At 45.2% G+C, this 20,892-nt stretch overlaps 1 protein-coding gene across 4 annotated transcripts in view; it reads right to left on the reverse strand.

Annotated features, from left to right (window-relative positions):
• SF3B3 (splicing factor 3b subunit 3) overlaps positions 1-20,892 on the reverse strand; it is a 46,802-nt gene that overhangs the window by 9,562 nt on the left and 16,348 nt on the right. For all 4 annotated transcript variants that reach the window (XM_067553253.1, XM_067553243.1, XM_067553232.1 and 1 more), the window contains exons 12-20: positions 15,868-16,019; positions 15,192-15,347; positions 14,618-14,773; positions 11,336-11,479; positions 10,334-10,456; positions 7,745-7,899; positions 3,646-3,820; positions 2,414-2,619; positions 1,329-1,485 (exon numbers count right to left, since the gene is read on the reverse strand). In XM_067553253.1, the coding sequence (XP_067409354.1) occupies positions 1,329-1,485; positions 2,414-2,619; positions 3,646-3,820; positions 7,745-7,899; positions 10,334-10,456; positions 11,336-11,479; positions 14,618-14,773; positions 15,192-15,347; positions 15,868-16,019 (1,424 nt within the window). The remainder of the gene's footprint in view (positions 1-1,328; positions 1,486-2,413; positions 2,620-3,645; positions 3,821-7,744; positions 7,900-10,333; positions 10,457-11,335; positions 11,480-14,617; positions 14,774-15,191; positions 15,348-15,867; positions 16,020-20,892) is intronic.

The raw sequence follows: 20,892 nt of genomic DNA on the forward strand, positions 1-20,892 counted from the left end.
AGTTCCACTGGCGTTTTTGGTGCTGCCAACCCTCAGCACATTTTTCCAGGTTTGGTCACACCGGCTAACAAAAGCCAGTCCATCCAACTAGCTCAGTATACTACATGGTGGGTGTTAAATGGCATGACAGTGGTCCTCAACCAGGACAGACCCTTCTTGATGAACTCGGAGATGTGGGAAGAAAGCCGCCACATTCTTTAGCCCTCCCTCATCCCCTGCCCATTTCTCAACCTACTGGGAATGCATGGGAAGGAGAACAGAACTTAGTGTTGCTAATACCCTGCTGCTCAAGCCCTGGAGGTCCACCAAGTGACCTGTTCCTGGGAGCAGTCAGTCACTTAGGCCTGTTCCCAAAAAAAGGTGCACAGTCCTGTACTACATAAATCTGGGTATCTGGGTGTTGGGAACCTTCCCCATCAAGGTCAGGTGCAGGTCAGCTTTGTAAAGAAAGGGCCACCTGGAAAGCTCCTCAAGCTCAGAAATACTGTATTTTAAAACAGTAACATTTCCCCTCTGTGCCTCATCTCTTACCACACTAGCTGTTTTCTGGGACGTGGGGATACAAAGGCCTTATCTGTCAATCAGGCGCACGGCAATGCAAACATGGCACTGGCCTGGCCTCAGGAGGTCCAGGTTCAATTTACCACAGACGCCTCAGGTGAGCTTGGGCAAGTCTATTTCCCTGGGCCTCAGCTCCCCACCTGTAACAGTGGATAATCCTTCCCATTCGCCTACAGGGGTTGTGAGAATTAAACATGCTCATGTTTGTGAGGGGCTGATGCAATGGTGTTGGGGTCAAACCGGACATACAATATCTCTGGAGGCAGGATTTTCCTGCCAGTTCCTCCTGGAAAGCAGACAGGCTTCTCCCAGTTCAAAGTTTCCAGAGCAAGAGAAAAATTGTGGTTAGCCTACAGTCTCCCCAAATATCTAGTCACTTTGCCATAGCCCAACCAGTGCAAGATGGGGGCCCTGGAAAACCAGGAGAGATCTGCAACTGCTGCAAAGTTCCTGCACCTGCACTGACTATCACCTGCCTTGCACAGCTCAGGGCTTACCTATTTGCCCATCCTGGCAACAGCCACATCAAGGAATGTGGGGCTGGCAGACAGCGAAGTCTATGTGGTATATGCTATGGAACAAGATACCTCAAGAGGACTCATCCTGTAGTTTGGTGTGGTCAGTTTTCCAAACTCACGTGGTGATTGTCTGGGCCTCTCATGCACGAAGTGGGGATTGCCTGTCTCCCTTCCTCCTCTCTTGGTCTGTACTTCCCCCAGTGTTAGCACACCAGAGAGGACAACCCACTCCACGCAGGGCACACTCACCTTGTGTAGGAACTCCAGCTTCTCGCCATTATTCACCAGCTTGTAGGTGTAGATAAACCCGCCAGCCACAGACCGGGGGTTCAGAATCAGGTCCTTGGCCACGCCCACTAGCACATGCCAGTCGTCACCGGTGTTGGCGAATCGGCACACTGCCACACTGGGGACAACACCAAGAGGTGAGTGAGAGCAAAGTACAGAAACCAAAGCCAGAGCTGCCTCGGGATAGGATCTGCACGTCACACCTGGATGGCAAAGAGCTTTGGAAGCCTGACTCTAACAGTGCTGATTTCATCCTCAGGACTCATCTATCCCCTCCGCTCGGCATTCCGCCCTCAAAAAACACCTGAAGTACTAATTTTTAGAGATCTCAGACAGCAATATAGGCACTGAATATTCACTGTGTCCAAGCAGGGAGTGGAATTCTAGGCTGCTGCTTTTTCTTTTGAGAGGGAATTTACATTTTGGACATTTATAAGCAACTTCTTCTCCTTCCTTTCTCATCCTGATTACTGCTTAGCCCATGAGCACAAGGATCAGGAGTCTTAAGAGGACTGATTACACAAAGCAAAACGGACAGACTGCGTGTCAGTCGGCTTGACTCATCTTCCTTGCTGCAGTGCCACCTGCTAAGGCTACATTCCTGACTTTTCTCTTATTCACAGTACCTGCCTCTTTAAATGCCCCCGCAACACTGCCAGGCAGTTTAATCTATGCAGAGAGGATGCTAAGAAGGGAAGGGGAAAGAAAGGATGGGAACACAAAAACAACTGCTCCTAATTTTTATTTGTTCTCCATCATCTGCACCCTATGTGGCCTTTCTAGAGTATTTTCATTTGACTGTTTGTTTAAAGGTCCAGTGAACACGCTGGCACTATAGGCTAGTGCCCACTGCCTGCCTTGCATGACTGGGGCTAGGGGAAGGGAAGATGAGAGCTTCAGAGTGCAGGCAGATGTCTGCTGGGGTTTAATACCCAGTCTCCCATCAACGTGGCCTTCCAACTCAAACAACAGCTGGGCAAAATAAGCAGCAATGTATAAAGCATAACACAGTCAGAGATTCTTCTCTGCCTGGCACCACGCCTTACCTGAAGGCAGCTTCATTCTGCTCTAGTTGGACGAGATCTAAAGTATTGCCCTGGATGGGGTTCATCACTCGGACAACAGAGGCCCACTGGCCATTGCCTGCCTTGGGGGCACCGAAGATGGACTCAGGAAGGTTTTCGTTCAGAAAGGCAGCTGCCATCTCGGCGGCCAGTTCCCTCTCATCCTCACCGGCGGCCTCCACCATTTCCTGCAGCATATGTTACAGTGGGAAGAGAAAGAACTCAGTGCAAGTGGGGATTCGTTTCAAGACACGCTGATACCGAAGCTGCTTGGTGTGGCGATTCAGAAAACGCGTTTCAATGGAGAGAGATCCCCTAAATACTTAGCATCTCAAGGCAAAATACTACTGCTGATATTAAAGCCAAGTGAATGTTAAAGCTACTGTTTTACAAAGGCTGGAGAACCAAGAGCTCAACATCTATAAGAAACCTACAAGGCCATGATACCGCCAGCTTTGCTACAATGCAGCCTGTTGCTATGGCTGTTGATTCCTCGCTGTCCACGGGGCCATTGCTTTGGGGAGACAGCTTCCAAAACACCAGCTGACACCACAGAGAAATCTTTGAGGAAAACAATCTATCCAACTCCAAGTATCCTCAGCAATACTAATAAAAAAATCCCAGAGAACCTTTGATACACAAGCAGGATCATTCTTCAACAGAACGATCTGCAAAGTCTGTCAAGGCATCAGGGTAGCACGTGCTGTGAGAGGCAGCACTCGGACTGTGATTTAGCTACTGAAATTCTGATTATGTGGAAGCTACACAACTGAACTAGAAAACCACTAGTCATGTGGCAACGTGGAGTCCACCACCACCGCCGCTATTAAGAAATCAACAGCCGCAAACAGTAAAGAACAATTTTGTCCTTATACAGGCCAACTTCAGAGGAGCTCAAATGGATTTTCAAACAGTAAATGTCACAGGGCCGCCTGCTGAGCATTAAATATACACCCATTTTACACGTGGAGACTGAGGAGGAGGTTAAGCGATTAGCCCAAGGCCAAATTGTAGGTGGAACACAATGCAGGACTCTGAGCAACCTCCGCTGCCATCCCCACAGGCTGCCCTGCAGTCCACCCATCCCGCCCTTTGCGCTCACACCCAGCATAAAGAATTCCAGGCCCTGAGGTTAAGAAAGGTGGGGCTCCGCAGCACTCTAATGAGAAGGCATCCAGAAGGACACGTGCGCGCGTATGAGCTGTCCTGATTACCTCAGCCATCTGCTGCTTCCTCTGGGCCTTCGTGGCCTCGGTGTACGCATTGTGATCTGTCTCGATGATGATCAGGTTGCTACTCTCAGGGTGTATGACGAACTTCCTGGGGGTGTACTGCAGTGGGAAGGCAACCTGGTTGAAGACTGCTCCCAGCTTTTCCAGCGCCAAAATCCTACACAGACAGAGAAAGGCTGCATGTATTTAACAACCCCCAGCACAAACTGCTCCCCAGACAGCAAGTATGGAGCTCAGCCTTGCGCTATCATTTCATGAATCAATGCCACAGACCAACTGCTGCTCTCTGAGCAGTCCAGGCAAACTGCTCTTTCCTGACCCACAGAGTAATGTGCTTTCTTCAGAGCACAAACCTGCCAAGGTCCCCATATTGCTGCTAGATGTTTGGAGCGGAGGCTACAGTGGGGCCACATGGAAGCTTAGCAACGGATTGGCTAGTAGTTTCCTGGCAGAGGCCAATAGCTGATGCCTCAGAGGAAGGTGAATGCTCCTGCCTTCAAGACACCAGGCCAATTGCAGTGTTGTTGGGGGGGAGGGGAAGAGAAGGGAACCTTCTTTGTAATCCTTTACTGTGATCATACTTCTCCGATGAGTTCAGTTTCATGACCCCATTGTACAGGTTGGGAAACTGAGCTACAGGGAAGGGACAAGACTAGCTTGTTAGTGGGTGAACCGAGCACAGAATTCAAGTTTCCAGTGACTCTCACTTCCCTGTGCTAAAGAGGAGACGATGCTATCTCTATGCCAGAAATAACAGAATGAGTAGTGATCAGTGCTGTTATGCAGAAGCGATCATATCCTATGAAAGAGGGGAAAAAAGGTAGACGAATGGAAAAGAGGAATCTTGGGAATATGGCATCTGAATCTAAATGTGGCTTAGGGCTACAGTTGGCACACATTTTCTCTGATGAAAATCAGCTTAATCACAAAACAAGAAAAATGTCAGTATCTGAATAGCTGTTCTCTTCGCAGCACGCCTGCTTAAATGTCAGCTCATCTGGAGCCAGAACAACCACGAGTTCCTTCAGAAAGAGTCCTTTAAAAAACTGTTTAATGCTTTAATATGCCAAAAAGGATAGACAAGAAGAAAGTGACTGTTTGTAGTTACATAAAGCAGGGCTTCTGAATTTAGGCCTCCTCTTTATTTTCACTTATCTTTGTAATTGTCCCCCTCAACCACCAGGTTGAGAGATGAACAGGCAACGCAAAACACATGATCACGCCTTTGATTTTCAAACCAACAACTCACTTCATTTCCTACAGAGCAGCCATTTCAGTTCATTAAGCACTTTCCTTTTCTCTCTTTCTGTTATTTTACAGCATATAGCCAAATTGTACTAGGTCACCCAGAGAACTTCTCATACAGAGAAAAACTTCATTCCTTCTCTCTCCTGGTAAGAACCAGAGTAATTTTTAAATCTATTTGCAGCTGAATTTCTTTTCGTTTGCCATAAAATAAATCCAACAGCACAGCAGTTCATGGATCACTAACGGTGCACCGCCCTTTTTGGTGGCCTACTGAATGAAGTATTTTGGGAACCAAGCAATGGGGGACTGAGAAAGACTCCATGAGAAAACATTTGGCGCTGGCCAGTAAAAACAATGGCTCAGAACAAAATCACAGTGCCGAGCTAGAGATGGAGTTGCATTTTTTAAACAAGGGCCTACAAAATAAAAAAGCCAACCCTCTTTTGCCCCATCATCGTGGATCAGTGGTTGTGTTTTTAACCATTTTGGTTGGACACTTTTTTTGGGGGGGCACATATTAGAAATACAAGTATGTCACTGCCTAGCTACAGAGGAATTGTATACAATACTCCTAGGGTGTCTGATCCCAGACCTGAAATACTCCACATGCTGATACTATCATATATTTACTCATTTCTACAGGGCCCCACTGCTGGGACAGCCAACCTAGATTCTGTGGGTATTTCTACACAGTGAAAGCTGTGCATGGATCAGCCTATCTCAGCTAGCTTAAATCCAGGTAACAATAGCAATGAAGACAGCACAGCATTGCCTTCCAGGTAGGCAGCACAAGCTGAGCACAGAGCCTGACCAGGCATTCAGCTCGCAAGTCTGCTCTGAAGCCCATGTTGCCTTCACTGCTACTGTCACCCACGCTAGCTACATTTAAACTGGCTCAGGTAGGCTGGCCTGTGCACAGCTCTTGCTCGGTAGACTGAGCCTTAGGTGACGGGTGCTATGAAAACTTCACGTTCAGTCACCCATTGCCTTTTCTTAACACACCAATTAGCCACACCATTAGCAAAACCCAAACCAAACAAATACGTTTAACATAGTGCTCTGAAAGCTGCTAAACAAACTCTGACAGACCTGGTAATCCTCCCTAGAAAGGGAAGCAAGGCTATCCCACACAACCTGCAGGTGTCCCCACCGTGGCACTTTTCACAATAACGCTTTCCCACACTGCACTTTCTGATGATGAAATCCAAAAGAGCTACTCAACATGTCCTTCAGTCACTCGTTCTGCAGCTTGGCTGAATGCATTTAAATTCTCTTACTCCCAGTTTATCATGCACTTTCCCACTCAATGACTCTGTATCCTATTTCTCTGTGGGATTGTAATCTCCCCTGATTTAGAGGCATGAGAATCAGGATCACTGAAAATAATGCCTCTCAGCTGAAAACCTGAAGAAACACAAGCACAGTGCTTGCTGTATTCAGGGGAAAAGCCCCTGTAACACAGGTTTCTGCTGCACATTCTTGTGCATCTCCAAATAAACCAACCGCTCAGCCTGTCTCCTGTTCCTATTGGTCTAACACAGCTACTGAGCTTGAGAACCTTATACAAGAATAAAATCTGCAGGTGACTGAGCTGGACACGAAGAACAAACGTTTTGAAATATACTCCAGAACTCAGCCTTGCTAGGAAAGTATTGCTCGGTTAATAAAGCTGATCTGTAGTTAGAGCTCTCCCAATATTATCTTCCACCTCAACGGTTTATTAACGTAGTGCCACCATAAACATGCACAGTGCTTTCAGATTTAAGTATTCTTATGTCCTGCCCTGATGATACAATCTAATGTGAACAGATAAACAGCAACTGAATACGATTGGCATGGAGAAAGGAACAGGAATATAGACAAAGTTATTTGGTAGTTCTACTTAATTCTTCTAGGAAAAAAGGGAAGCTGTTACCACCTTTTTCCATTCCTCCCCAAATTTCAACCTTGGGAGTATGAGTATGGCTTTTGGTTTAAATAAGGACAGACTGTTACTGAGTGAAACACATCTGAAACTAAGCCCATTTTATTTAGCGACCTAAGAACTCAAGGTAAGAAACACCAATCAGCATAAACAGTATAAAACAAAAACGTCTTTTACAATTAACTACACGTTGAATTTTATGAGCCTAGTGCTGGAGTCTGCATCTTGCTATCAGATGACAGACACTGATGCGATGGATTTTAAAATGCATTAATAAGAATATGAATTGGTGAACTAGCTCAAAGGTTGAAAACTGTCCCAACTATTACAGACATGGAGCAACCCTGCCCCATGGGAAGGTCCTGGATGACTAGTATCAGTGGGAGAATTTAAAAAAATGTAGACAATTTAATAAGACAGAACATCTGGAGCAAAACTGGTTTCTAGTCATGGCTTGCAACCCTAAATGGGACCGCTGAGTATATTGCAAAATGTCCTTTGTAGGCCAAGCTGCAGATCCACTGGTGGAAACAGATTCAAAATGAAGGGATGGTGAAACAGTTGAACCAACTGTGCACCCAATGGCTTGTGCTTGAAGGTGCCGGACCATCTCCCAGTGGGGAATCAAAGCTCAAAAACATTTTTTGATCCCAGTGAGATGGGATTTTTGCTGCAAATTCTCCCAAAATTAGCTCAGTGCAAAACTGCCATATGTTGAATATGAAGAAAGGTGTCTGCACTAAAATAGAGCTGTTTTAGGAAGAGGTAGGTGATGTTAAAGATCTTTCTTTATCCAGGCATCGTACCAGAAGACCCCAACAAACTGAAATGTTCCTACAGCCCTTTCCTCCTTCCCCAGAGGTCAGCAGCACCCTGGTTCAGAAGCACGAGAATTTCATCAACACTTACCTCAATGTATTTGTGGAGATAGCAACAATGCCTTCTGGACACTGCTCAGAAGCAAAGCCAGATGCAAACTCTAAGGTCTCATAGGACAGGGGGGTTAGATGAAAGCGGGACTGATAAGAATAACTCAACCATGAGCGACTCGACATGGCCAGCACCTGGGGAAGGAAGAAACAGTGAATTTACCAATCTGGACATGAGGGGCAGCATTAATCTGTGCACATTCTTGCAATTAGACTCTTATCCACTGGAAAAGCCAATCACTGTAACCATAATTTCACTCTGCCCAGAGACCAACTTCAAAACCACTCTCCCCTCTCAGAAGCAACTTCCAAGGGAGCAACTTCATGGTTCAGACACCAAAAATTAAAAGAATAGTGTCACAGAATCACAGAAGATTAGAGTTGGAAGGGATCTCAGGAGGTATTTAATCCAACCCCCTGCTCAAAACAGGATCAACCTCAGCTAAATCAGCCCAGCCAGGGCTTTGTCAAGCCGCAGCTTAAAAACCTCTAAAGATGGAGATTCCACCACCTCCCTAGGTAACCCATTCCAGTGCTTCACCACCCTCCTAGTGAAAAACTTTTTCCTAATATCCAACCTAGACCTCCCCAACTGCAACTTGAGACCATTGCTCTTAGTTCTGTCATCTACTATCATTGAGAACAGCCTAGCTCATCCTCCCTGGAACCCTCTTTCAGGTAGTTAAAGGTTGCTATCAAATCCCCCCTCATTCTTCTCTTCTGCAGACTAAACAAGCCGAGTTCCCTCAGCCTCTCCTCATAAGTCTTGTGCTCCAGCCCCCCAATCAGTTTTGTTGCCCTTCGCTGGATTCTCTCCAACTTGTCCACATCCTTTTTGTAGTGGGGGTCCAAAACTGGACACAATACTCCAAATGCAGCCTCACCAATGCTGAATAGAGGGGAATAATCACTTCCCTCGATCTGCTGGCAATGCTCCTACTAATGCAGCCCAATACGACATTAGCCTTCTTGGCAACCAAAGCACACTGCTGACTCATATCCAGCTTCTTATCCACTGTAACCCCCACGTCCTTTTCTGCAGAACTGCTGCCTAGCCCATCGGTCCCCAATCTGTAGCTGGGCATGGGATTCTTCCATCCTAAGTGCAGGACTCTGCACTTGTCCTTGTTGAACCTCATCAGATTTCTTTTGGCCCAATCCTCCAATTTGTCTAGGTCCCTCAAGGACCTAGGTTGTCATGGCAACCTGGGTCTAAATTGAGTTTTAGAAAATCCAATCTTCTCCAAAAGCCAAGATCAACAGAAATATTTCCATGACTTTTTTTAAAACAACTTTGTTTTCCAACAGAAACAGATTTCTTTAAACAAACATTTCCTGTCATGTTGCATCCTGAATATTGCCATATTGTACTAGTGCATGAAAACCTGACTCTGATTAGAAACACAAACAGAGCTAACTAGTCTATTTCCAGTCAATCTAAGAGGAATGCAGAAAGCAAACAAATGGCATAAACAGTGCAAAGTAAATGAGATTTTAAAACTCCTTCAGCTTTACATAAAGGGTATTTATATCACAATTATCAGTTAAAATGGCTGGGCAGGCAGATGGAATTATACTAAACAACATACTGACATTAACCTCAGGGGGTCTCACTTGATCTCACTGCAGAGGGGAATGCAAGAGATTGGCCTCAAAACAGAAAATGTATTGATCCATTTAAACCACTCTCATCCCAGGATCTCAAAGAGCTTTACAGGTATTAATAAATTAAGTCTCAATTCCTCCACGATACATGTTATTTCCACTCTTACAGATGAGAGGACTGTGTACAGCAAGACAAGACTTATCCAATATGTCACAACCTAGAGTAGAACCGAGACTGCCCCCCACTCCTGACCCAGTCCCCTGCACTGGCAATTACTAACCCAGCACTTCTCAACCCATGAGGTGTGATCCAGAAATGGGTCAGCATGGGTGTGGCTGCTTTCCCCAGTGTCACAACACAAGGGCTGCAAATACAATACTAAAGTATCAGATCATCAACTCTAAATCCAGCAAATGTTTTGTTTCAGCCACAAATGACTAGAGAGCTGACTAGCCCCTGGCTAAACAGCTCCAGCTCTCTTAACATAGACGGGAGGAGACCAAAACTGCTTCGGGCCAAAGCAAAATAAATGCCACTACACATCAGGCAGCCAAAGCTGGTGTGAATGCTCATACAGGAGGTCTTTCAGCCTTGGTATCTGCACAGAGAGGTCAGCTAAGAGACACAGAAACTGCCTAAGAGAGCTGCTGAGAGCTTTTACGAATAAAGTGGAGTGGCCTGCATGTCAGCACAGTCAAAGTTCAAAGAGGGCAGTAGATGGAAGAGGAGGCAGAGAAGCATTGCAGCGTGTCATATCTTAAGAAACAAGGGTGAGACTGACACAAACCAGGCTTATTATGGCAAGCACGAGATATGTCCCAAGCTGCTCCAGAATGAAGCCAGCCTGCTCCTCTCCTATGCAGCAAGGGTTTGTTCTTCACTCTACCCGCCAATGAGGGAAGCTGGCACGCTGGGCAGAGTGACAAAGAGTGACACTACACCTCGAAAGCTTGCTTTACTCACCGCCTCTTGGCCTTGCATTCGGACTCTGAAGAGTTTCACAGGGCGTGAGCCAAGGTACCTGGTTCGGGTATCAGAAAGATCGCCAGTGACTGGATCCAGGACAGTTCGCAGCAGCACACCGTTCTTTTATTTAGGAGAGAGAGAAAACTCACTTGGATCACCGAGAAGAAACGCTGGCCGAGGTTGTGATACTTAATGAGAGAACATGTCGTTTCTTTCTTTCTTTCTTTCTTTCTTTCTTTCTTTCTTTCTTTCAAGAACTGAAGCACAAAGTGACTTTTCCAAAGTCACAAAGGAAGTCTCTGGTAGAACTGGACATTGAACCCAGACTCGAAGTGCAGCACTGTACAGCTCCTCTCACCCAAGCCCTCTTCCCAAATTATCAAAGAGTTTACATTTTGACAACAAACAAGATGCCCAGGGAGAGCTCCTGGAGTGGACTATTTGGAAGAGACTGGTTATTTTTACTCCATATAATATTTATCAAAACGTTTCTGTCACAAAATCACACAAACTTAGCACGGTTTGTGCAAAAGACTGGACAATGAGGAGATTACTGGAGCAGACCCTGGGGTTGTGTGCATGCTGCACCCTGGCTCTGCCCTCAGGGGTCTCTGCACAGCTACCTGAGAACATTTCATGGAGAGAAGAGTTTCTTTATAATGATCCTCTTTTCAAAAGGGAGCCAAAGCACACAAAATGCATGATTTGTGCTATGCTAAATTTCAGAGGATTTGCTTTCCTTTGATCAGTGGGGTATTCATCTAAAATCTAACTACACATGGGGACTTGCTTAACAGGTCCAGCAATTGGGGAATTCGAGACAGGCCCATACACAAAGGGGAATTCATCACGTGACTCAGCAGACTTTTATGTCCTGACAGGGAAAGGCCACATGGGAAATCTCATGCTGCTGCATTGGACGATATAATGAGCATTTAATGTCTCTCAAGCTGAGTGTCTCTCAAAAGGGCCTGTAGGAATCAGGCAAGTATTCCTCACCTGTAATCCAATGTTCAAGTACAGGAAGCCAATGGAACCCCGCTCCCCCAGCTCATCCTGTTTTTCTGCCCCGCCCATCTCCACGATACACAGGGATTCTGGCTGTGCAGGGAGGGCCTGCATACTCAAGGGTTGTAAGCAATCCTGTAGGAGACAGAAAGGGACATGAGCACAATCAGCAATCCATGCAATTACCACAAGAGATCCAGGTTTGTATATAAGAAGCCTAAAGACCATCCTTCAATATTTATAAAGAGCAGTGTTCAATTCACATAGGAAACCCTAAGAGAATTATTTATGGTTTCCTAGTGCACAAGACTTTTGGATCCATCTGCCTCAACTCCTGGCTTTCCCAAATGGTCCTGCATTTGCACTTGAGCAGCCTGGAAACATGGCTAATGGTCCTGAATTACAATACACTTAACTGCTGAGCAATCTCTAGCTACAGGCTACTGGCCTAATGTAAGCATTCAGAAATGTCAGAAAAAGTTAGCAGGCAGTCCGGGCCCAAAATCTATGGGTCTAATATTTACCATGGAAACCAATTCTATTTTAACTGTTCATTACAAAAAGGCTTTCTTTGCTGCAGGTAAACAGATGTATAGAATTCTGCAAGGCCGTTTTAAATGGACCATCAGCAACCACGCTTGAGAAACCAAAGTTTGTGTCTACTGGAAACTGAGACAGTTTATCATGAAGGCTCAGTGGAGTTTGTCAGGAGTTCAAAAATCAAAGGTTGAATTTAGTTCTGATTCAGCAGGACAAAATGTGCTCAAATTTACTCAGGCTATGTCTACACTGCAGCACTAATTTGAATTAGCTTAATTCGAATTACAGAAAGCGATTTATAGAAAGCGCTGCAGACTGTCCACACTACAGTGTTTGTGCTGGTTTCTTGCATCCACACTGGCCAGCCTTAATTCAAATTAGAAAGCAGTGCAATGTGGGAAGCTATCCCACAGTGCAACTAACCACAGAGGCTGTTGTGACGAGTGTCGTCATCCCAGGATGCAGCGCTGCTTCGCCCACCCTATTCCCCCATCCCCAAACAAACAGGAAAAGGATTTTCATGCTGTTTTTTTACTCCTCCGATCCTCATTGCTGCAGGCACATGGAGCCAGCTGAACTATGCTCTCATTTTGACTGTGACAAATACATCGCAGCTTATCCTGGATTACTTTAGAACTGTATGCTATTTGCCTCTTGTGCTCCCCCTACCACCCCCCATATATTGCTTGCCTTTGATTGTGATTCTACAGAATTCTGTAGATTGTAAGATAACTAACGGAGTCAGTTAGTATATTAATACAGTGATACAAATGTTTCCATTTCACTGATGGAAAGCATGATATAATGTATCCACAAGTAGCACTATGAATAAACTCTTAAGAAAGTATCAATTTTCATGACTGGCCACTGAAACAATGTAGCAAAGAATTTCCTCTCACTGCAGGTATTTAAAACACATTCACCAGGCAGGGAGGGGGGTGGGTGGTGAAATATTTCAAATCCTTAAAGAGACAAACTGCAAACGGCTTGCTATGTGTGTGTGTGGGGGGGTGATCGCAGCTTGGATTTTAAACCCATTCACCACAGGAAATGAAGATTTAAATCTTCCCGGGGCTGCTTTGGGGGAGGGTACTGAAATGGGGCATCATGGGATACAGTCTGGAGGCCAATTAATTCGAATTAAGTCCCATTGCACCCACATTCACACTAATGCGAATTAACTGATGCGCTTCAGGCGCTAATCCACTTGAAGAGGTGGTTTTATTAATTCGATTTTAAAGGCTCCTTAATTCGAATTAACAATGCGCAAGTGTAGACGTGGGAGTAATTAATTTGAATTAAGGGACTTTCATTCGAATTAAGCCACCAGTGTAGACCAGGCCTCATTCCCCAACATCGGCTTAAAATTCTGGCTTGGATTGGACCACCTTTTAAAGGAAACACTAGAACTTACAGGAAGAGCATTCACAGGCTGTGCTATGTTTAGCTGAAAGAGAAACAGACTGTTCTAATTACAAAGGGCCTAATCAGTTTTGAACAAGTCTGCGATTGTAAGTTAAGTGTAGGAAGCTACACACCACTAGCTGTTGAGCCTTACAGCTCCGGACTTTTATTAGCCAGGGACAAGCAGTACATTACCACAGCACTAATTGCATACAACGCTTTCATTTTTTCCTTTACTATGAGACACTTTCTCAGATGAAACAAGATATTCAGTACAACAGGAATCTCAACAGCAGAGGAGAAACCTATCTAAATGGTGCAATAGCAAAGAATGATCAACTTTAATCTTACAGACGTCTATGTCCGCAGCTTCTAGGTGCTGCAAGACTGACGGGCGACTTTCCCAAAGAACTCCAAAAGCCCCAAACATGCGACCCCGAGCTCCATTCTGTAGCTGCTCCAATCAGATTCAACAACAGCTCTTTGACCAGAGTGGCTAGAGAATCAGGCCCAAAGTGAACAGAGTAAGCAGTCTTCCCTAAAAGCGTGCCACAAGTTTTACCCTCATAACTAGGGTGAGCAACAGCAGTGCAGCTAGGAGGCGAATTTCCCAGCATGGGTCAACACAAACGTATTACTCTGCTTGAGCTAGCAGTGTGGCTGTAGCGGCATGGGTGGTGGCTCAGGCTAGCCACCCGAATATCCACCCAGGGAGCCTGGTGGGACCGTACTCAGGTGGTCAGCCCGAGCTGCTATGGCCACACTGATGTTTTTAGGTGCTAACTTGAGTGGAGCTAGCATGTGTACGTCTCCCTGTGCTGGGAATCACACTGTCTAGTTGCTGTGCAGACGTACCCTAATCTTAATTTCAGAGAATGCCTGCATAGCTCTAGGTCACCGAACCAAGACACTCTTATCTCTGCATATGCTGGCAAAGGTACACCCAGCTCTGTGGGACATGAAAATACGGCAACACTACGGTAATTTCTGCAATGGGTGACTGTATATGGAGGGTATCTTGGTATTTGGTTCAATAACATGATCCATCCCAACTGCTTAAGAAGTGTCCATGTAATAAGGACACGGCAGCACAGGAAGCAAACAAAGCTGGATGTTTTTCTAAAATAACTGCTCTAAGAATTATTTTGGGCAAGTTATCTGGCCTGTGTTATACATTAGGCCAGACAAGATGATCACAATGGTTCTTTTCTGGCCTTAAACTCCACGAAGGATATGAAAGCTCTGAAGCCAACATGCATGAAGACTTCACACCAGTTGCAGAGAGCAAAGAACAAGCACAAAGAAAAGCAAATCTCCACAAGTGCTCACCGAAGGGTCGAGGGAAATAATTCTGACTGTGTTATCCACCAGCCCAACGGCAAGGAAGCGGGAACGCTGCTCCCCAGGAGGAACGTTGGCCAAGCTCATGCACACCACATCGGCCGACATCTCCTTCCTCTCTGTGTACTCGTTCAGCTGTCCTGACTGAGATGAAAGGCACAAGAGGATAATCACCCAGAGGATGGTCAGACTGGTTCAGACACAACCACCCACCTCAACCTTCACCTCTTGTTCAAGCCAGGTCTCCGGATTTCAAATGAAGTTCACATAACATCTCCCACTTTCATCAATTCTCTATAGCCTGGTTTCAGCCAGGATTGGAAGCACCAGAACATACTACATTGATTACTCCATTCAAAACAAGCCCTTAGAGGTTTGTCCAGGAGTATTATTTGTTCAATCACATTCTACAGGCTTTGTAGGGTTCTGCCCAGACCCCGAAAAGCTCACTTCCCCACTGAAGCCTACTCTGCAGGCATGTCAGAGGCTCCGTCCTCACTGAGGCTGTAACCAAGCCTCCAGTCCCTGCGTCAAAGCTTTCTGCAGTTTTAAATCCACGTACTGGGTCCATCTCAAAGTAGACTAATTCTCCTCCAGTCAGTGCTATCACCACTTGTCTCTGATTCACAGCACACTTTACGATGGTTTTCTTTCCTGGTGTCTTCCACTCATTCACCCTTTTGTCTGCTCGGATGTGCCGGATGCCATCTGGATAAACCTAAAGCAGAAAAATAATCTGGAAATAAAATACAATTTATCCACCCGTTGTGGCACCCCACTCCTTTGTCTTTCTGACACAGGACCTCCAGTGGCTCCTGACACTGACCAGTATCACAAGCCACTCCAGGCAATACTTCATTTATTGACCATACGATACACAGACTTGTACAACAAAGCAACCTACAAGCTGGAGACAACACTTCAGCTGGCTCATGGCAGGGAACCTCTGAAAACCTCTATCGGTATAGGACTGGGAGTCCAACACCCTTGAGTTGTAACCAGCGCTGGAGAAATTGGGGAAAACAGATTCCAGCAGGTCCAACCTTAATGAGAAGGTGAACAAGGAGAGGAGCCTGGATAACTGTGTCATGCTCCCAGATACCCACACAGGCCAAGCTTGTGGAACGTCTGGCAGAGCCTTTTCAACACGGACCCCAGCAGCAGGGAAGAACCCATGGCCCTGTAGCAAGTAGAGAATGGCAGATATAGGTGGACAGAATGTCTGAGGGGAGCTTTACCTGTACCAAAGCATCCTCCCCCAGCAAGGAACAGGACAAAGTGGGGGTGGTACCCAGGAATCCAGAGTCAGTCACTTCCTCTACAGTCTCTCCAATAGAAAGCACCAGGGTGGCATTCACGAAGGACACGATAATATAGGCATCAAATTCATCTGGTCAGGAAGACAGAGAGGAAAAAGGTCTGCTGGTTAGATAAAGGGTCTGTAAACAAAAGTGAGGAGACTGACAAATGACTAACAGTTATTCTTCAAAAATATTCCAACAGTCGACCCTTCATCCACTAGCAGCACTATGCGGAAGTTGGTTTTAGGAAACACCACACAGGAGAATTAGCCAGCACTGTTCCTCTGACCCTCTAAGGTTCAAGCCAGTGATTCAGGTGATGGCTCAGAGCACAAAGTCAACTTGTGATATGCTGGGTTCTAGCAGGCAGCTGCCCTTTAGCTGATAATATGAGAGGCAGAAACTATTAAGTACGTACTTGTTCCACTCAACTCCAGAAATTTAAAGACCCAATTCAACTCCCACTGAAGTCACTGGAAAGACTCAGCTTTAGTGGCCCCATCCTACAGATCTTTACACCCCCCCCCCCCCCCCAGCAGTTCTGTTCATGTCACTGGGATTATTCAGATGAATAAGAGCTTGCAGGGTCAGGCCTTTAATGAACTTGGACACGTGGAGCTATTTAGTATTAATGCAAAAGGAAGTTAGAATACAGATAATGGTAGAAAAGCATCGTCTTGGAGGTCCCCACCGCTACCCCTCGCTCCAGCCTTGTCCAGGAGTTGCTAAACCTCCTTCATTTATATAGCAATCTTTATGGGCTCTAAGGGTAAACACGGGATAGCTGTTAAGGGCTCTGGATAAACACACCTGCCTCTGCTCTCACTAGAATGGGGTAGGAGTGTTGCATTTAGTTCCTCCAATGCCAGTCTCTCTCACTGGGTGTAGCTGTGGGCACAGTGCTTTGGAAATGGAGACGCTACACCACTCCCAGCCACTGCTAGTAGGAATCACTGGGAATGCAGACAGGAGGGCTGGGTGGGGAGAAGGGGAAGCTCACATCTGCTCCAGTCCCAGCCTTTCTTTGCAGTTGTCATGGTGGGAAACAGGAAGTTTTTTTTTTTTTTTTTTTTTTTTAAAGGTATTAAATAAAACAAAAATCTTCCTACAATGAAATACACCTGGATAAATGGAAAACTGATCAATTCCACTGAGGAATGGAGCCAGGAGCCTCCATGTAGAAACCAGACAATCCCAGATAAACAACTCAACTCCTCTACAGAGTGCTGATGCTGATGGCATGAAAGTGCCATTTCTTACATATGAAAAATCCCTGTTTCACTCAGTAGAGTGCGACGTGTTTACAGACCTATAGACCATGGTATAAGACAAGAACACTTCCAGAGGGGAGCACATAAGAGAGTTTTTCCTGTCCTGATTTTTATCCATTCATCAGTATTTCCCATGATTAACATGTGAATGAGAGATGGATATGCAGCAGGTCAACTTGTAAACGTGCAATAAAAATACAGAATACTCTGCCATCTTTAGATTTAATTCAGGATGCCAGCAAAGGCTGTGCAGTGGCTTATAGGGACCAGTCCCAAACACGCTGTCAATCTACAGCTAGGCCACATGTTATTTCTGAAGGCCAAACTGGGTAAGCTGAAATGCTTCAGCAACTGATCTCTAAATCTCTAAATCTGTTCAGGCAGGCAGGCAACGCCAAACCTGTTGTGTCACACTTGTGAGAGAAACGTCTCTTACAAGCTGCTTAAAACATGCATGTGGTAAAACAACATTTCACTGACCAATCCCCCAGCACCCAGACCACATCTTTGTGATTATCATACTGAAGGTCCTAATGAAACTAAAGCCATCCTATCTTGGGCTGCAAGATTAGTAACATCAATTACTATTCTATTAGGTGACTAAGGCCCCGATCCTGCAACATGATCCATGGAGGTAGATCCCTGCAGGTCTACATTGCCTTCAGTGAGACTCCATGTGCTTGTAAGGCCTGGTCTACACTGCCGGCAAAATTTGGCTGCAGTTGACGAAGCAGAGTAGCTTGCGTAACTCCCATTGTCTTTGTAACTTCTGTTTAGCACGCTGTCTCCACTGTGCTGCGCCGATGGGAAATGTGTACCCAGCGATGCAGCGCTATGCTTTTTGGGGATGTGGCTTTATTAGATTAGCGTGTCTCCACTGCCACTCAATCAAACCGGAAAAATCGATTGCCGCCATCAGCGTAGACATAGTCTAAGTCCCCACTGGGATAGATCAAATTGCAAGATCAGACCCTAAAGATGGAATCTTTGCCAGCGAATAGCAAATCGAAAGACTAAAATCCTTTTTGGTTATGTAAGGGTCTAATAATAGGACTGTTACTGTCTTTGTCTTATGATCTTTAAAAGCAGATGTCACGAGTTTCCCAGAACCCTCTTTACTATATACTGGTTACTTCCACTAGAGTGGACAGCATCACCCGAAAGTCTTATTCATTCTCAGTCACTGGAAACCTATACCAACTTCCTTTAAATGAAGTTCCAGGAGCTTGCCATCATTTAGATGGTAAATATGGGTATAGATTAGTAACTGTTCCGCAAAGTATAAACTGAAACACGCATTTTCAAGGGCAATTTTGAAAATCCCTGATACTTTTTAGTCAACAGGTCTGCTGCCCTCTTGCAGGGGGCAGCCAGCAAGACACGTGACTATTTGCCTTCAGGAGGCTGAGTCAGGTCAGAAAGAACTCTCCACCCATTTGAAAGCAACAGCTGAAGGAAAGAGTCCTGTTCTAAATCAAACTGTCATTCCTGTTTGATCACTAACACTTCATTAGATTACAGATTTTTCTTTGTACTGATTTACTCTTTGTAATTCAAAGTAGCAACTAGAATTTCACGTTACTCTGGAGCGCTCTGTGAATTCATGTTAAATTATGGGCTCAAATGCATTTTTTGCTTGGCTGTTTATTGACTGGAATCCTTGAAATAAAGGGCATGGTTTAAGCAGAATGAAATAAATGAATAAAATGCTTTCATTGGGATTCCAGCTGACAATTTTGCTTTAGAATGTACAATAGTTAATTGAAAATTAAAGGAGCTAGATTTCTAAGGCACATTGAAAAATACAGAATTAGAACAGAGGGCTGTTTTTAACATAAGAAAAAACTACTGCTACAATTACTTCAGTTTCTTCCTTTCAACAAAGAGGCCTAGCAAACAGAAAAATATTTTAATGATTCAGAAAAGTAACAACTGGATTCCATCTCCAGTTTTCCCATAGCAAATTTTCTGTAGCTTCATGAATCTGTCAAGATCACATAGGAACAGCACTTTATGCTACCATCTTACACATTATTTATAATAAATTCTTTTTGAGTTTGTCTATTAACATGCCTTCCTACAAAACCAAGTTGTGCTTTTAATCTAACTTTTATACACTGCCACAGAGCTCAGATGACACTTTATAAATGCAGCCATTGCTACAATGAAGTGAGAGGACCAGTGAGCGCGTGAATGGATGAGCAATACAACACAACTCAGCATTATGTCCACTTTTCGGAGGTGCAGATGGAACAGCAGTAAAAAGCAAGCCCCAGAGAATATGCAATTTCATGGAGACTCTGGGATCAAGTCCCAAGACACCACATTTCCCTGCCGTGCTGGAGCTTGGGGGAGAAACCCCACTCACAGGCCAGAGCTCAGGGATGTTTCTGTGGTAAGAATTATAGGCTATCTTGTTCTCTGAATCCCTGGACCTTCACACTGACTAAGTTAAAAAGGAGTGGCTAGTTGCCTCATGTCTACCTCTCCATTCGACTACAAAGACTCCCCATTTACATGGCAGCTCCTGTGTCAAAGCAGTCCCTAAATACATACACTCAACATGCTCATCTTTCACTGGCCTACTCTAAACCATCTGTTTTGAAGCAAATTCAAGGGGAAAGCCTACTTAAGGCAACTATAGGACTGCTGAGCTACAGATATCCCTGGAACACATCTCTGGTTTAGATTTAGAGAAAACTGACAGAGAGGTTTTAGAGTCACAGTCACTGTTGTTCCCAAAGGATCATGGGGGGAAATGGGGATTCAAAGAGCTGCTTTCTGATCCCCAGCCATACAGTGAAGGTTTTGGGCAGACAGTACAAATACAAAGATTTCCAACTGCACAAAGACTTCTGCAATTCATTGACTGTAAAGCTCAGCATAAAAGTAGCCTCAAGACTGCATTTCTCTCTGGGTAACCTGCGAGACAGCACAGTAGCCCCTACCAGTAGGTACACACCTGTGGTGATCAGCACCTCCACCACCAGCCACCTGTGGAAGAGAAAAAGAGGCTTGGTATTGGTAGTGTGTATCACCACGTACCAGCCAGGGTTAGTATTTGCCTTGAAGGCTGCAAACCAGCATATGCCTGCAGAAACTGCCCAGCATGTGCGTGTTGTGGCAGAGAGATGCAATTTGGCACCTGCTGAGAGCCAGGTAAGCTGGCATTACAGACAAACCGAAAGTACTCAGATACTGACACTTCTGGACAGTTTCAAGATGAGATGCACATTTTAAAGGGTGCTGAGCTCTTTTTGGTTAAACCCAGTAAAACTAGCTGAAAAGACAAATGGTTAAAATTGTGGCTCAGTTTTATAGACTGTTGAACTAACAGTTGTGCCCAAATGGGGCTGCCCTCATCTTTAAAACAGAAATGCTGCTCATGGAGCCCGCAGATTCCAGCCTTGTTTGCCTGGATCAAGAGGGAGGATTGTGTGTTGGAACCTGCAGTCTCTATGTGCTACACGGTGATATTCTGGTCCATTGTATATAAACATAGCCATGACCCTTGGTCTCCGGACCAGTTGCTAATGTGATCATCTGGAAGCCCCAGACATGTAAGATGCGTTAAAGAGCAGTCAGTGTGGTAGGATGATGCTACAGATATCCACTACCCTCTGGAGTGTTCAGACATTCTAGAGATGTCTCATTTTCTAGCGCACCCTGTAGCTTGGGTTTGTGGTAGCCA

Source organism: Emydura macquarii, unplaced genomic scaffold (assembly GCF_026122565.2).
Source record: "Emydura macquarii macquarii isolate MOO-44397 ecotype Brisbane River unplaced genomic scaffold, CSIRO-AGI_Emac_v2 contig_295, whole genome shotgun sequence".
In the NCBI taxonomy this organism is placed as follows: Eukaryota; Metazoa; Chordata; order Testudines; family Chelidae; genus Emydura; species Emydura macquarii.